Source organism: Carcharhinus amblyrhynchos, chromosome 27 (assembly GCF_965287045.1).
Source record: "Carcharhinus amblyrhynchos chromosome 27, sCarAmb.v2.hapA, whole genome shotgun sequence".
NCBI classification, from domain to species: domain Eukaryota; kingdom Metazoa; phylum Chordata; class Chondrichthyes; order Carcharhiniformes; family Carcharhinidae; genus Carcharhinus; species Carcharhinus amblyrhynchos.
The window spans coordinates 26,428,899-26,447,262 of record NC_137350.1 but is presented as its reverse complement, the minus strand read 5'-3'; the positions used below and the strand labels follow the sequence as shown (position 1 = coordinate 26,447,262).

Below are 18,364 nucleotides of genomic sequence, written 5' to 3'. Positions count from 1 at the left end.
CAGACAAGTACCTAGTAGAAATGATTTGGTTATAATGGGAGGTTTTAATTTCATTAGGTTTTATCTTCAGTTAAACCTCCAACAAGACAGCTGGATTCTCGGCTAACAGCTTGCCTTGACTTCCATCTCTCTCAAAGTCTGATCTCCAGGAAGAATCTGGTATTTTGTCGACTGAGTGAAAATACAAGAATACAAAGATACAAGAATACATTGCTGCATCTTCAATGGACTCAACCAGCAACAGAGTTTCCTAGCACCAAGACCAAGAATTCTAACAGACAAAGCCATCTGAAAGAACCTCCATTGGACAATGATCCACAATTCTTATTTTTATTGTGGTTTTGCCCTGAAACCCCTTTCTTTCCCTAATTGGGAAGGCAATGGCTTAGTGGTATTATTGCTAGACTATTAATCCGGAAACTCTGCTAATTTTCTGGGGACCTGGGTTCGAATTCTGCCATGGCAGGTGGTAGAATTTGAATTCAATAAAAAAAATCTGGAATTAAGAATCTACTGATGACTATGAAACTACTGTCAATTGTCAGGAAAACCCATTTGGTTCACTAATGTCCTTTAGGGAAAGAAATTTCCCGCCCTTACCTGATCTGATCCATATGTGACTCCAGAGCCACAGCAATGTGGTTGACTCTCAACTTCCCTCTGAAATGACCGAACAAAGCCATTCAAATCAAGGGGCAACTAGGGATGGGGAATAAAGACTGGCCAGCAAGCAACACAGTAAAAAGTCTGACAACACCAGGTTTTAGTCCAACCTAAATAGGTTGGACTAAAACCTGGTGTTGTCAGACTTTTTACTGTGTTTACGCCAGTCCAACGCCGGCATACCCACATCAGCAAGCAACACCCATTTTCCATAAATGAATTTTTAAAAAATCCCTCTTTTGTTTTATGAATGCAAGAAGGGGCAATGTTATGGAACTCCTTCTCACATTTTGTGTGTGTAAAATAAACCAATTCCCTTATTTTACTTTATCTCGAGTTTGCTGTGGGGTCGTTAATAGGGGATTGGATCACTCCGAAACTGAAAGGTTGGGAAAGTACTTACAAACGAGGAAATCAAAAATCAAAAACACCTCTTTCCTTTGGGTGGGTAGTAAAAGAAAAATTCAATTTCTGAAACATATTAAACTTACTATTCTCAATTTGATTTGGCTATAATCAGTCTTAAGTCTCTAATTGCATCTTATCAATTGTGAATGCTAAAAATGTCAGCACCCAAGAATTTTCAGTCTGAATGTTTTCTCGTCATTTATTTATCAGAATATCCTTTCAAAAAAAATCACCTTACGCTAAGGAGGCATTTCTTATACATTCCTTTATTAGACCAGTGTAGTGCAACCCAGGTCTCAGATATAGAAACAGTCTCAAGACATGGACTAACTAGTCCGAATTTTACCATCTACTCTTACACTTTAAAGGCATCCAATAATTTAACTAAAAAAAAAATCTGCCAATGTACAGTAGCTGCTATTGAGTGAAAACACTTTCATGGTAAGTTCAAAAGTTCAATACAAAAATTGATGGTATTCACACAGTTTGCTCTGCCAGGATCTTGGAATCCCTTGTAGGTTCTTCCAGTTTCCTGCTGTGGCTGTCCTTCTCTGACTACAACTCTGGAGTTGTTTGAAAATAAATAAAAAGAGTGTTCAGAATTGCAATTGTCTTGTAAATGCTTAGTAAATTAATAAAATGATTGACTTTCTGCATGCCAATATTTTCACAATAATTGACAGATATATAGAAACATTCATAAATTAGGTTAATTTCTTAAATTTCAAAATAGGGCTAAGAGTTCAGCAATTTGAGAAGAGAAATATGCAAAAGTTTAAGCCAATGTTTTGACATTTTTCTAATTCATCTTTATCTCCACTTCAATACAATTGGGTGTATTGGAGGAGAGTTTGTGTGAGTTAGTTAGGATCATAGAGTCATAGAGGTTTACAACATGGAAACAGGCCCTTCAGCCCAACTTGTCCATGCTGCCCTTTATTTTATAAACCCCTAAGCTAATCCCAATTGTCCGCATTTGGCCCATATCCCTCTACACCCATTGCATCCATGTAACTATCTAAATGCTTTTTAAAAGATAAAATTGTACCTGGCTCTACTACTACCTCTGGCAGCTTGTTCCAGACACTCACCACCCTCTGTGTGAAAAAATTGCCCCTCTGGATACTTTTGCATCTCTCCCCTCTCACCTTAAACCTATGCCCTCTAGTTTTAGACTCCCCTACCTTGACGATATTGACGAACTACCTTGTCTATGGCCCTCATTACTTTATAGAAATCTATAAGGTCACCCCTCAGCCTCCTACATTCCAGAGGAAAAATGTCCCAGTCTATTCAGCCTCTCCTTGTAACTCAATCCATCAAGTCCTGGTAGCATCCTAGTAAATCTTTTCTGCACTCTTTCAAGTTTAATAATATCCTTTCTATAATAGGGTGACCAGAATTGCACACAGTATTCCAAGTGTGGCCTTACCAATGTCTTGTACAACTTCAACAAGATGCTCCAACTCCTGTATTTACTGTTCTGACCGATAAGCAAGCATGCCGAATGTCTTCTTCACTAATCTGCCCATCTGTAACTCCACTTTCAAGAGCTATGAACATGTATCCCTAGATCTCTTTGTTCTGTAACTCTCCCCAACGCCTTATCATTAACTGAGTAAGTCCTGCCCGGGTTCAATCTACCAAAATGCATCACCTTGCATTTGTCTAAATTAAACTCTATCTGCCATTCATCAGTCCACTGGCCCAATTGATCAAGATCCTGTTGCAATTGGAGATAACTTTCTTCACTGTCCACTATGCCACCAATCTTGGTGTCATCTGCAAACTTACTAACCATGCCCCCTATATTCTCATCCAATTCATTAATATAAATGACAAATAACAGTGTGCCCAGCACTGATCCGTGAGGCGCACCGCTGGTCACAGGCCTCCAGTTTGAAAAACAACTCTCTACAATCACTTTCTGTTTAGATATCTCACTTTGGATCCCGTGAGATTTAACCTTATGCAACAACCTACCATGTGGTACCTTGTCAAAGGCCTGGCTAATTTGATGGTGACTCACTGATAACTATCCTCAAAACGAATTTCACAAACTGTGCCTGCCTTGGTCAGGAATGAGCATCATTAATGCTTCCCAGAATTAACCTTCTTTGTGGCTTCCACAGATTATTTTTAGAAGAAAAACTGTTTTTAAATTTCAGCTTTACGTATTGGGGGGAATTCTCCCATTTTGAGGCTAAGTGCAGAGGTGGGCAGCCTTTGCCACTGGCTAGAATGATAGAATCCCGCATCAGATTCTGAATGTGGAACCTCATTAAGCACAGACACGATCCCCTCCGAATTGCCTGATGGGCCAGTAGTTGATTTGTCCGCCCGCAGTCAGTTGGTACATTCCAAAGTGCTGGCACCATATTTAAATACCAGTCCAGCAAGCTGATATCAGTCTCTGCAGCCCATCTGTCTTCATCAGACTGTGAGCCTCATCAAAGCTTGTGAGTTTACTATCAAATAAATCGGTTGGACTTAAACTGGAGTTGTCAGACTTCTTACTGTGTTCATCAGACTGCACAGGATGTAGCAACCCAGGGCGGCATGGTGGTACAGTTGTTAGCGTTACTGCCTTATGGTGCCAGAGACGTGGGTTCAATTTCGGCTTTGGGTAACTGTCTGTGTGGAGTTTGCACGTTCTCCCCCAGTCTGCGTGCATTTCATCCAGATTCTCCGGATTCCTTCCAAAGTCCAAAGATGTACAGGTTAGATGGATTGGGCCATGATAAATGTATGGGGTTATGGGTATAAGGTGGGGAAGAGGTCCTGAGCAAGATACTCTGTCAAAGAGTCAGTGCAGACTTGATGGGCTGAATGGCTTCCATCTACACCACAGGGATTCAATGAGAAGAACTTGTAAAACAGCCTTAAGGAGAAATCTGTTCCTTGACTTAACCATCCTCCCACTAAGCCTATCAACTGCGAGGCATCCATGCCCCACTTGGACCACTACCCTCTGCATCTGAAGTCTTCGCCCTTCCCTTTCCAGTAAACAATGTGGTACCCCTTTGACCTCTTTCTTGGGGTCTAGCTTCCCTCCTCTTGGTCTTCCCTCTGTCTTCCATTGTTTCATTCACCTCCTTGTCTCCCTGCCTGCCATCATGAACCCTCACCCTTCCCTCTCACCCTCCTTCCACATTATCTCCCTTGTCTTCATCAGGCCACCACTCCGCCACCATCTGTTGAATCTCAGACTCTTGTTGCGGTGGCTGGATGAGTCTTGCAACGCCGTGCTGTCCAAACAGATACTAATGTGTGGCACCAGGGGATAGAGGCTCCTGTACTCCACAAACCCAGGCACAGTATATATCCAATCCAGTCACACAGGGGGATCCATGGATCCAGCAGCATGGTGCTGTCCACGAAGACCAGCTCAGCATGGAGATGGAGGGCAGGAACCAGTTTGCCACGGCACAGTGATATACAGGGCATCATCAGTTGTGCACAGAAAGCAGTTGTACTCACCTCGAAGATGAGATGCTGGCAAGCAGCTATTTTAATGAGCATCTATGAGATGCAAATGAATGCAAATGGCATTCATGCCAGCAGCCAGCAGGTAGAACAACCTGGCTATTAACTGCTGTTGGGAGAATTGCAAAGTGATTTTACACAAATGAGTTTCCAATCAGATTCTTTATAGAACCTTAGTTAGGCTGCACTTGGAATATAACGTTCAATTCTGGTCGCCACACTACCAGAAAGATGTGGAGGCTTTGGAGAAAGTACAGAAAAGAGTTACCAGGATGTTCCATGGTTTGGAGGGCATTAGCTATGAGGAGAGGTTGGAGAGACTTGGTTTGTTCTCACTGGAACGACGGAGGTTGAGGGACGACCTGGCAGAAGTCTACAAGATTATGAGAGGCATGGACAGAGTGGATAGTCAGAAGCTTTTTTTCAGGGTGGAAGAGTCAATTACGAGGAGGCATAGGTTTAAGGTGCGAAGGGCAAGGTTTAAAGGAGATGTATGGGGCAAGTTTTTTTTTACACAGAGGATGCTGGGAGTCTGGAACTTGCTGCCGAAGGAGTTAGTGGAATCAGGTACAATAGAGACTTTTAAGGGGCGTCTTGACAAATACATGAATAGGATGGGAATAGAGGGATACAGTCCCCAGAAGAGTAGGGGGTTTTAGTTCAGTCGGGCAGCATGATTAGTGCAGACTTGGAGGGCCGAAGGGCCTATCCCTGTGCTATAGTTTTTTTTGTTCTTTGCTCACCTCCCACCAAACCCACTGCGGGCAGGATGGGAGAACTCTGCCTATTGAGTGCGTCTGACTTTTTGAATGGAATGTGCATGCAAATACTTCAAGACAAAATCAGTCTTGCATCAGACAGTTTACTGAAATGAGACAGTAATGGTCATCTCTCTTTCCAAGGCAAAGGCCATCCCCACACCCCCATTTCTTGCCTTCAAAACAACCGCACAACCTCAAACAAACCATTGTCTGCAGCAAACTACCCAGCCTTCAGGAAAATAGTGACCACAACACCGCATAACCCTGCCAGAGCAACCTCTGTAAGACATGCCGGATCATCGACATGGATGCCATCATCTCATGTGAGAACACCACCCACCAGGTACAAAGTACATACTCTTGCAACTCAGCCAACGTCATCTACCTGATACGTTGCAGGAAAGAATGTCCTGAGGCTTGGTACATTAGGGAGACCATGCAGACGCGACGACAGTGGATGAATGAACACCACTCGAAAATCGCCAGGCAAGACTGTTCTCTCCCTGTTGAGGAACGCTTCAGCAGTCACGAGCATTCGGCTTCTGATCTTCAGGTAAGTGTTCTCCAAGGCGGCCTTCACGACACACGGCAGCGCAGAGTCGCTGAGCAGAGACTGACAGCCAAGTTCCGCACACATGAGGACAGCCTCAACCGGGATCCTGGGTTCATGTCACACTATCTGTAACCCCCACAACTTGCCTGGACTTGCAAAGTCTCACTAACTTTCCTGTCTGGAAACAATACACATCCTTTTAACCTGTGCTTAATGCTCTCATACTCACATTGTCTGTACCTTTAAGGCTTGATTAGCTGTAAAGGCTCACATTCCAATCATTATTCATGTAAATTGAGTTTGTGTCTTTGTGCTCTATTTGTGATCAGAACTCCCACCCACCTGACAAAGGGACAGCCTGTTCCGAAAGCTTGTGGCGTTTGCTACAAATAAACCTGTTGGACTTTAAGCTGGTGTTCTGAGACTTCTTTCTGTTTTTAACCCCAGTCCAACACCAGCATCTCCACATCATCTCTCTTTCACACATGGGATCATTCTCCAATTCAAATCCCTAGTTTCTTTTCTTCTTCCCATTTGTTAAATGGGAGGAGATTTAACCAACCCAGTAGGGATGAGTCAAAAGTTATCTTTTACAATCAGTACATTCCACCAGATATGTAAGTACATAAATTTCAGCCAAGTGTTCTATATTTGCTGTACTGAATGAATGCAATTTATGACATTACATTTCCTTTCCGCTCATTTAAGCGCAAGCTTTAGCTTTAGAAAATGCTGAAAGAAATTGATAATCATGTTTCGTAAGGAAATCTAAAACATCTTGTGCAACTAAGTACAATGCAGAATCCATAAAAGCAGAATCAACTACAAGATGTTCTCAGCAGATTAACTTCTTCTATTAAAAAGTTGATGTCAGAATATGCTTCTTGTTAACTTTTTCCTTTAAAAATAGCTATGCCTTCATTTTGAATGGAATCTCCCTATGTAAACAAGAAGCAGTGTAGCAATAAGGGGGTCTTTCTCAAGTTGGAGGGCAGTAACCAGTGAAGTGTCACAGGGGTCAGTGTTGGGACCACTGCTCTTCACCATCTCTACTAATGATTTGCAGGCAGGAACAGACAGTACTGTAGCCAAATTTGCAGATGATACAAAGGTGGGAGAGAAGGCAGATTGTAAGGAGATATTGACCCAAATTTTTACCAGCATGCCTGCCCCGATTCTGAGGCCGGACGAGACTCAGAGAGCGGAATTCTCCACTGGCCTTGGGTGGGATCGTACAAACCTTGGACACGTGTCGGTAAAATTCCACCCATTGACCAGTTAAGTCAGTGGACAGAAAATTGGCAAATGGAATTCAATGTGGAAAAATGTGAGATTGTTCATTTTGGAAGAAAGAATGAGAAGGCGGATTATTATTTAAATGGAGATAGACTGCAGAAAGTTTCAGCACAAAGGGACTTGGGAATCCTTGTTCATGAAACTCAGAAAGCTAGCATACGGGTGCAGATGGTAACAGGGAAGGCAAATGGAATGCTGGTTTTCATTTCCAGAATGTAAAAGAGGTATTGCCACGACTTTACAAGGTACTAGTGAGGTTACTTTTAGAACACAGTGTACAGTTTTGATCTCCTTATTAAAGAAAGATGTATTATCACTGGAGGCAGTACTGAGGAGGTTTATGAGGATGATCCTTGGAATGGAAGGAACTGCCATATGAGGAAAGATTGAACAGGTTGGGTCTGTACACTTTGGAGTTCAAAAGGACGAGAGATGATGGGCTGGATTTTCCAGCCACGCTCGCCGTAAAAATGGAAAATCCCACCTGAGGTCAATGGGCCTTTACATGGTCCACCCCCTGCCTGTTATGATTCCCACGGTGGGCAGAATGGGAAAACTTCCCCCCGATATAATTGAAAATATATAAGATTCTTAGGAGGTTAGACAGGGTACATGTTGGGAGGATGTTTCCACTCATGGGAAGGTATAGGACCAGAGGGCATAGTCGCAGAATAAAGCAGTGCTCATTTAAGGCTGATTTAATGAAAAACTTCTTCTCTCAAAGAGTGGTGAATCTTTGGAATTCTTTACCCCAGGAAGCTGTGGAGGCCAGGCCTTGAATATTTTCAAGCTGTGATCGCTTGGTTTTTAATCAATAGGGGAATTAAGGGTTATGGAGATAAGGCAGAAAAGTAGACTGAGTCTTAGATCAACCAATATCGTATTAAATGGTGAAGCATTTGTGAAGGGCTGAATGGTCTACTCCTGTTCCCTTTTCTTAAGATCTCATGGGCCAGGATTCTCCAGTCTGCATCAGCCATAATCTCCATTCACTGCAGCGGGACTGGAAAATCCCAGCTGTGGGGGAGGTCAGAGAATTCCAGCCATTGTCTTATTGTTGTTAGGCTGTAATTACATTGTGTCCCAATGGGGGTGCTGCAGCAGCATCAGCCATGATCGGATGACAGAGTAAACACGACAGGTCGAATGGCCTAAATGTTCCTTTATCTTATGGTCCTCATACCACTGACAGTCACAAAAAAAGTTATACTTTACACTTCTTCTTCAACTTACCTTAAACACTGTCCAGAGGCTCATCCTAGAAACAGAGAATTTATACAAAATTAGTATATAAAAAAAGCAGAAAATCACAGATTGTCATAAAAGATGTTCTGGTTCACTAATGTCCTTCAGGGGAGGAATTAGCACCAATTAGGGACCAATCAGTGGGGAGGGGGTGGGGGTGTGGGGGGTAGACGATGTCTATGGGGAGGCGGGTGGGAGGGGCTGCTGGCAGGAGGTCTCCCACTACACTGGGAGATCAGGGCACCTCCGCAATGGTGTCCCAAGCACTGTTCACCGGTAAGCTTAGGCTCCACCTCCCCCTCTACTGGCGAGAATCGCAACCGGGCTCTTTTGTTGCACCATGTGGTCGTAAGGTTGCCATTCACAGCTTGCCAAAAAAAAAAATCCCATGCCGTTCTCTCCCATTTTCTTGTTCATTTGGCATTTAGAATTTTTTGTAGGGTTGCGCCCCAAGTATTTCTCTCATTTATTAGATGCCATAGTGTGAGAATAAAGTTTCCGGTTCCCGCACCTAAGATTATTGGCAGCCTCCCCTACAAGTGGATATTCTTCCTGCCTATATTTTTTCTGTATTTGCCATGCCCAAATGATTAAACAGCCCGAGGAAATGTGTCCTGTGGTTTACGCTTTTGGGAATGCACATTGAGACATTTTCTACTTCTTGCTGGAATGTGTTATCTTGGTCAGTTGAGACAACTATAACAAGTTGAAAGGAATTGGACTCTGGGTTAACTAAAGCCACTTCCCCTGTGGTTGAATATTTACATCTAGATCATCCATTGCCGGAGGTGGCCCAGTATTCTTCAGATCTTTCAACATCTGAAACAGAAAAAAAAAGTTAAGCTGAGTTTTATTCACTCATTGATTTAGAAATCCAGTAAATTTTCTAATTTTAAAAAATGCATGCGATAAGGATTTAGGAACATGTTTTATGAGTCACATTTTAAAGAGATTAGAAGCTTTTACTATAGACATTTACCTTAAAATACACTTAGTCTTAGACAACGAGGGTCTTAAAACATTCATTTATCAAATAAAATAAGGTAACCATCAAAAATAACACAAAACAATCTGGGACTACAAGTGGAATTTTAGTACATTTCAGATGCTGCTAGCATCTGACGCTAAATGCTGGGAGGGATTATTTTTTGGAACAGATTCAGGTATTCTCGCCAAATCCTGGAGTTCAGTTACTGGATTATTGGACTGTTGTACTCTCCAGACTCCAGAGAGCTAGCAATATGCCAAAGGTCAGGCTCCTGTCGATGGAGAGAACCAAGGAACAGAGAAAGACATGTTTTGGTTTGGTTGAAAGGAGCCCCCTAGATGTGGCAAGTAGAGAGGGGAGCCAGCCTTAAGAACTAAACTGGCCTAGAGCAAACAATGGGCTGCGTCAATGAAAGTTGGCCAAAAGGAAGTTTATTTAGACAATCAATTGAGATAGTGTATTATATCTTTTATTATGCTCATCTGAAAAAGGCAAGCAATGGAAGCAGGGTCCATGTGCAAGGCAAAAGCAGCATAAATTGAGTGAGTATGTTGGGCTTAATAGGAGGCAGGTGGAAACAACAATATGCAGTTGTTGAAAGAAGGTAGGACTGGGGAATACTGAACTTGGGGATTAACTGATGGCTCCTAGTTGTTATTTATAACAACTAGGTGGTGGTACAGTGGTTAGCATTGCTGCCTCACAGTGCCAGGGACAAGAGTTCAACTCCAGCCTTGGGTGACCATCTGTGTGGTGCTTGCATGTTCTTCCTGTGTCTGCGTAGGTTTCCTCCGGGTGTTCCCGTTTCCTCCCACAATCCAATGATGTGCAGGTTAAGTGGATTGGCCATGATAAAGTGCCCCATAGTTCCCCAAGATGTGTAGGTTAGATAGGTTAGCCATGGGAAACGTATGGGGTTGTGGGGATAGGGTGCGGGAGAGGGCCTGGGTAAGATGATCTGACAAGGAGTTGGTGCAGACTTGAGGGGCCGAACGGCCTCTTATGCAATGTAGGGATTCTAAGATTTAGTGCAATTCACATTCTGCACAGTTACATAGGACTAACTAGAGGCAAAAAACCAAGATCCACCTCGTTCGCTTTCCACACGAAGTACAATGTTAACAGAGCTGCTAACAAACCTAGACATGACACAGCTTGCAATGGAGAATCGACTGTGATTGTCCAGTTGTAGTGAATTTGCTTGGATCAGAGAATGAGGGCTCAGGTAAGCATATGGACCAATGAGATATGAGTGGAGAGTACATCTGTGTACATACAGCTGGAGGAACAACAGGAAGCATGCTTGGATAGGGGGAGCTGGTAGATTATCTGTGTTTATCATCCTCTACATGGTATTCTTTGAAGGTAAACAGAACTGTTACGGAAGCCACATCTCCGAGAAGTTTTTGTTTTGTTGAAATGCAGTTGAGCAGAAATAATAATTCAGCTGGGAATCAATGTTGTAGGTTTTTCTTAATCAGCTCGATGGACAAAAATTGATAACAACCGTTTGGAAAGGAGAATAATGCTGATTTAAACTTTAAGCCGAAAGTCTGAAGAAAATTTGGTTTGATGGTGATAACATGCATAAAACTTTGATGCGCCAATTGTTTCAATATTCATCTTGAACAGAACAATGGGTTCACGGAGTTTAGAGGTCTTGTCACAGGCCATAATTCTGACACATGCATTTATCATTATTATTGCACAGCATACTCATTATGGTGAGAAGCACACATTGCTTCCCATGAACTGTGCCATGTAACTGGGCAGTACAGTGGCACAATGGTTAGCATTGCTGTCTCACAGCGCCAGGGTCCCAGGTTAGATTCCCGGCTTGGGCCACTATCTGTGCGGAGTCCGTACGTTCTCCTCATGTCTGCGGGGGTTTCCTCCGGATGCTCCAGTTTCCTCCCACAGTCTGAAAGACGTACTGGAACGGTGCATTGGCCATGTCAAATCCTCCCTCAGTGTACCTGAACAGGTGTCAGAGTGTGGCGACTCGGGGATTTTCACAGTAACTTCATTGCAGTGCTAATATAAGCCTACTCATGACACTAATAAAAAAAAATTAAATATTTAAGCAATAGGAGCCCAAGTGGTGGGGAAAACTTGAAAGCACATTACTGAAGACTAACAATGACATGAGGAAAATAGTAACAGAAAGTCAAACAGTTACAGTGCCATGATGTAAAACAGGCTTTATATGTCTAGAATATTAGACTTCTACAGGTAAAGCCATCTCCCTATTTAAGATAATGAGAAAAACAGCCCATGTCAGCACGATGGCACAGTGCGGTTAGCAGCATTAGGGACCCGGGTTCAATTCCCAGCTTGGGTCACTGTCAGTGCGGACTCTGCATGTTCTCCCTATGTCTGCTTGGGTTTTCTCCAGGTGCCCATGTTTCCTTCCACAGTCTGAAAGACATGCTGGTTAGGTGCATTGGTCATGCTAAATTTTCTCTCAGTGTATCCTAGCAGGTGCCGGAATGTGGCGACCAGGAGATTTTCACAGTAACTTCATTGCAGTGTTAATGAAAGCTTACTTTTGACACTAAGAAATCAATAAAATAAATTAATTAATTTTTTTAGTTGCCATTTCCAGTTTTAGCAACTGGTCATACTCCACAGAGGTCAAACGTACATTTGCATAGCTTTCCATGTCAATCATCTGCTCATCATCGTCATGCCAGTCCCTCCAGTTATCAAAGTCCACCACTAACCAGGCATGCTGTGAAGGAAAAACACACAAGGGTTTATATAAGCTCCAGTCGATTCTATATAAACAATGCAGGGACAGATTCCCCAGTGCACAGCAATGTGAACTTGCCATTGGGACCTGGCTGCACACGCAATTAGGATGAATCACACAAACAAATGACGTCCAAAGCAAAAATATATCTTGTATCTGAAATTCAGAACCACCACTTGTTAGTCAGTTAATCCTATTTAGAGATCGCGGGGACTATTGCAATTTGCTTACTATCCATACACATGTTGGAAAAACAGGGCCCAAAACAATTACAATCACAGAAAAAAATCCTCTACTCATGATAGTTCAGTGACTCTCAAGTTTTATTGTTTGAAGGATGCCTTTTCAAATGGATTAGTAATCATGGACTTCTGCCTAAAGTATATGCTATAAAATACTCATAATATGAAAATGCTGCAAGCAAACCATGTTATTGCAATCAGGTATATTTGTTAGTAAGATGTTAGTAAGTGTGTGCAGCCTTCCCACTGCAGAACCTGCCCATCTTTGTATGGAGGAAGAAGGAGCCCAGGGAGAGCAGAACATAAAGCACTCAGGGAAGCAAGGGGGAAGCCAAGTAACGGTGGGGAAGCACACAATGGTGACAGCATATGAAGCATGCAGAGAGCAGAACATGGTGAAAGCAGCATCCTGGCGAGGACGGGAACGCAGGGAGAGAGCAGGAGCCTGAAGCATAGTGAACCAGGAACACCAAAGTGCAACAGAGGAGTACTCCGATTGGGAGTACATGGGGCGACAGAGAAGGCCTCCAGCTTCACCCTATTCATTTATTTTTGGTCACAGGACCCTGGGCGATTGCCCATGTCGTCCACCTGTAGATGAGCTGTGGGCGCAAATGCCCTGGAACGTCGCTGCAGCCACCCACAGACCCCAAGTTGAGAACTGCTACTCTTGTCGATGGAGATCTATTCTCTGGGCAATCAGGGCTCCTGCCTGAAATAAAGCTGGTAGCTTTATGTGGGAGAACTACATAGATAGGTGCACTGCTGAGATTGTGCGCTATGCACACTTCTTCATTGGTCTTAGATGTGGAGCGGCCTAAGCAGGGTCATTAAAGGAACTAACTGAGGTCAGTCCAGAAGCAGCACAACTAGGTTTTCGAAATGATTTTTGTCCAGCCTGGAGCGAAATGAATGCTGTAAACTTGTCGATATCTTGTAGATAAAACCCTCCTGTAAAATGGTTCCTGTCTCTCACTGGTGCTTCCAGGCAGGCCCATTGAAACTGCACAGAGTTGCAAAACTGAACCTGTTACCCCCACTAAGGCCAGATGGTGCAAGAAGCAGATGTATTGCATTATCACTGAAGCTGAAACACACCAATCTCATCAATGCACCTACAATGACAAACCAAAGTGCGGAGAAGATAATAACTTATCTATCATTGTAAGCTAACAGTTGCCTTTCCCTCTTTCCCATTTTACAATAAGAAAAGAAACATATTGCTGTAAATCTAAATGTTTCCTGGCCTCTGCCAGTGCTTCTCCCTGTAGTCACTTGGTGGTGCAAAACAGCTGACTACATTGGACTGTATTTTTAACCCGTGAGTGGGAGAGTGGGGAAAACGGGATAACAAAATCATATTTTCCACTTACACTGCAACATCTACAAATGGAATCTGCCACAGTTGTTGCAATTAGGTCACTAAAATGATCCCAGTCATAGCCAATTTACCTATTTTAATACTAGCCGAGAATAATACCTTGGTTTTCTCTTTGGTCAATCTTGGCCAAGCCTTTTTACCATCGACTTTCCTCATGAAGAGAGTTATAGACCTATCTGAACGTTTGTGTCTCGAATCCTGTCAATGGAAAGAGAAGTAAAAATCAACCAAACCCATATAAAGGAAAGCAAGTCTGTTTTCCTATAATACATAATCACAGAACTTGCTTTAGTGCAATTAAAATAATGTCTGTGTGTTACATATAAGGCCAAAACAACTGCCATTGGATAAAAGCAAATTACTGCAGATGCTGGAATCTGAAACCAGAAGAGTAAATGCTGGAAAATCTCAGCCGGTCTGGTATCATCTGTAAGAAGAGAAATGACATAGGAAGCCACTTCCAGCTCTGTATTTCACTCCGCTGCTGTGTGGATGTGTACGTTGAGTCTGATTTTAGCACAGGATGGCCAGTGCATGCCAGAACTGAGAAGCCTGTGGACTGATGGAAGTTAGTCCTCCAACCTCATCAGCATACTCAGAGTGAGCTAGCAATGCCGATTGCATCACTTTAGACAGCTCAAATGAGCAAAGACATCAATATCAGTTTGCCTGCCTCTCCAGCAGCACCAATCAGATTTTTTTCCCCGAGGAGAGGTTCTAGCAGATTACAGAAGATGGGAGGGTGGCTAGTTGAGATTTCCTGTTCTTGGCAGCAGACCTTTTTTCTTCAAGAGTTGATGCAGTTGGTGGACCCAGGGATCATTGATAAACTTAGCACCCTCACACACCCTGCACTAATTTCTCAATTGAGTTCTTCAACAGGCTTCAGGCCACAACATGTTAAGGAGCCCAATGTCTGCTTTAGGCACCTGCCTGTGACGTTTAAAAAGATCTCATGAAATTTGCACAAGTTAGGTTAGATTGTGTAACTGTCAAATTGGCATATTTCTACCCATTTATCAGCGGCATGGTGGCTCAACTGTCAGCGCTGCTGCCTCACATCGCCAGGGACCCGAGTTCAATTCCAGCCTCAGGTCACTGTCTGTGTGGAATTTGCACATTCTCCCCGTGTCTGCGTGGGTTTCCACCGGGTGCTCCAGTTTCCTTCCACAGTCCAAAAATGTGCGGGTTAGGTTGATTGGCCATGGTAAACTACCCCTTAGTGTCAGGGGATTAGCAGGCTAAATACATGCAGTTACAGGGGTAGGACCTGAGTTGGGTTGTTGTCCATGCAGGGCCAATGGGCCGAATGGCCTCTTCTGTACAGCGAGGATTCTATGATTCTACCTCATAATTCATCTGGTCTTTAACAGCAATGCAAAGTACTGATTTTCAATTGAATAAAAAATGAGGTCTCAAGGAACTTTTCAAGGCAACACCTTGACTGTTCTGTGAACTTGGCTCACTTGAATATAACTCTGTGGGCACTAGACTTGAGGGATTGAAGCTAGGGGTCACATGCAGAAATGATAAGATTTCTGAAGAAAACCTTGGACCTACTGGGGATGGAGCGGTTGAGCAGATTAACAGTAGTCAAGGTATTGTGATAGAAACAGAAATAGGAACAGAAGTTGGCTATTTAACCCTTCAAGCCTGCTCCGCCATTCAATGTGGACATGGCTAATTTTCTAACTCAACGGTATTCCCCGGTTCACATCCCACACCACTTGACACTTTTAGAGCCTAGGAATCTATTTCCTTCTTAAATATATTCAGTGATTTGGCCTCTACAACATTCTGTGGTAGACAATTCCACAGGTCAACACCCTCTGAGTGAAGAGGTTTCTCCTCATCTCAGTCCTAAATGGCCTACCTCGAAGAATGTGATTGCTTGCTCTGGAACTCCCAGCCAAGAAACCAACATTCCTGAATCCAGTTTGTCCAGCCTTGTCAGAATTTTATGCATTTCATTAGATCCCCTTTCATTCTTCTAAATTCCAGTGAATATTTGATTTATTATTGTCACATGTATTAACATACAGTGAAAAGTATTGTTTCTTGTGTGCTGTACAAAGCATACCATTCATAGAGAAGGAAACGAGAGAGTGCAGAATGTAGTGTTACAGTCATAGCTAGGGTGTAGCGAAAGACCAACAATGCAATGTAGGTCCATTCAAGAGTCTGATGGCAGGAGGGGAGAAGCTGTTCTTGAGTCGGTTGGTACATGACCTCAGACTTTGTATCTTTTTCCCTTCGGAAGAAGGTAGAAGAGAGAATGTCCAGGGTACATGGGGTCCTTAATTGTGTTGGCTGCTTTGCCAAGGCAGCAGGTAGTGTAGAGTCAATGGATGGGAGGCTGGTTTGCGTGATGGGTTGGGCTACATTCTCGACCTTTTGTTGTTCAAATTGGCCCTCAAGTTTCTCCTCAAACGACAATTCCTGCCATCCCAGGGATCAGCCTGGTGAACCTTCGATTCCCTCTATATAAATATATCCTTTCTTAGAAAAGGAGACCAAAACTCCACACAATACTTTAGGTCTAAGTTGATGAATGGAAGGACAATGGCGAAGCAATTGGGAGTTTGCCAGGGTGCTTTGTTGTATTTCAAGAATCCTAGACACAGAAGGAAGTCAACCATTCATGGGATGTGGGCATTGCTGGCAAGGTGAGAATCTTTTGCCAATCCTTTAATCCCTTTAACCAAATGGCTTGCCAGGCCATTTTAGGGAGCAGTTTAGGATCAACCACATTGTTGGAAATCTGGAGTGAGATATAGGCTGGAATTTTACCAGTATGCCCTCCCAAATTCCGGAGGCGGCCAAGGCTCAGAGAATGGCATTCTCTGTTTGCCTCAGCAGGATCATACAAACATTGGGTAGACATACTAGTAAAATTTCACCCTTAGACCAAACCAGTAAGGTTGGAAAATTTACTTTCCTAAAGAACATTAATGAATTTGTTGGAATTTTAACAGCTATCTTGTCACTATTACTCATACTAGGGGCCAGATTTTCACTACCGAGGTAGGTAACTCAAGTGGGGACATACCCTAGCTCTGCTGACCTGCCTCAGTTTAACAGGTTCATGTTTAATTCCAAGGATCCTTGGGAGGTTAGGGCTGGGTCCACAGACACGAGAAGCAGATTCTGGGTAGCCATGGGGCTGGACAAGTCCATACTGGGCTGAACAGAAGACCTACTTTGGTCCTCTAAGATTTCATCCCAGTTATTTTCAAAGTCGTTAGGCCCTTTAAGCTCCTCACAGCCCCACACCCACTGTTCACTTGTCAACTCGAGCTTCCTACCCACCTCTCATATCCCCATGTCCCCTCCATGTCAACCTGTGCCTCTATCCACCCACCACGCACTCTCATAGCTCCATGCCCCCTCCATAGTTATTCACCCAGTATCCATTATGGGAGAGTGTTAAAAATCATGCAGAAACGAAAGAAATAATAATTTTTTAACAATCTAATAGAGCTCTCAGTCATTCGTAGTTGATAATGAAAAAGCTCCCATTCACGAAACCCTTTTGAAAGATTTTAAATCCCCTTAAATGCTCAATCTGACATACACAGCAACCATATCAAAGACATAGGCCAGAACTCTACCACCACACCTGCCACAGAATCAGAGCGGGCAAGGATCCGACAACAAGAAATCTCCAGTGACCTTGAGTGGGAATTTCCATTCTCGTTCAAGCGAAGCTGTATAATTCCACCCATATAATCCCTTAATAACCCCTTTAAACCATCAATCAAACCTTGAACTTGGTGACTCCTCCTCAACATACATTACATGTTTTTGAAAGTCAGCCCACCATTCATAATTATCTCAGATGCAATAACAACCCTTGGAAAATGTTAGCAAAGAACTCTGTTGAAACTGCAGGAACAGATGGAAATTCTTTTATTACCACCTACAACCACTGGCCTATCAGTCAAAACAGACCAGCAGTGGATGTTTTTCTTAACCCCAACTGACAACTTAAGTCTGCTTTTTACATGTTTAAATGTCCGTGGCTTTGAAAAACTTTGGATCATGACATTTAAACGGATCTTAGCTGCCCACCCATCAAGACAGTTTATATCTGCTCCATAAGATTATGACTCCCACATTGTATGAATAGGAAAGTTTAAATGGGTGGAGAAGTTTGGAGAGAATGGTGGACAGTGAAACTTGGAGGAGTGAAAGAGAGAGAGAGCAAGGGGGGGCTGAGGAAAAGATACCAAGGAAAGGTTGCTCAGTGTAGGAGTGAAGGAAAAATGAAGGGAAAATACCACATGAGAAACTCAGATAGGCACAAAATTCCCACTCCTGAAATATGCAAATCCACACATAAAAATTCTCCAATGAGTAATGCTAGAAAGCAACAAGGACAGGAAAGTGACAAGGACAGGAAAGCTAGCTGTTTTTTCTCCCTCTTTGTCTTGAGGAGCTATTTACCAACTAAACTGCTGTTCAGACTAGAGATCAACCAACTCAGCACAGACAAGGAATTAAAGCTGAACTTACAGTTAGCTTGGCACTACATCAGACCATGTCTTCAATCACTAGGCTAACAGTGGGATTGACTTGATGGACTTTAA

At 43.1% G+C, this 18,364-nt stretch overlaps 1 protein-coding gene across 1 annotated transcript in view; it reads right to left on the bottom strand.

Moving 5' to 3' along the window:
• Nucleotides 1-858: 858 nt before the first annotated feature.
• LOC145359147 (putative protein PTGES3L) overlaps nt 859-18,364 on the bottom strand; it is a 29,311-nt gene continuing 11,805 nt past the window's right edge. Inside the window, exons 4-8 of the mRNA XM_080213564.1 lie at nt 13,875-13,973; nt 12,045-12,131; nt 9,178-9,231; nt 8,401-8,425; nt 859-1,634 (exon numbers count right to left, since the gene is read on the bottom strand). Of these exons, the coding sequence (XP_080069690.1) occupies nt 8,402-8,425; nt 9,178-9,231; nt 12,045-12,131; nt 13,875-13,973 (264 nt within the window). The 3' untranslated portion in view covers nt 859-1,634; nt 8,401. The remainder of the gene's footprint in view (nt 1,635-8,400; nt 8,426-9,177; nt 9,232-12,044; nt 12,132-13,874; nt 13,974-18,364) is intronic.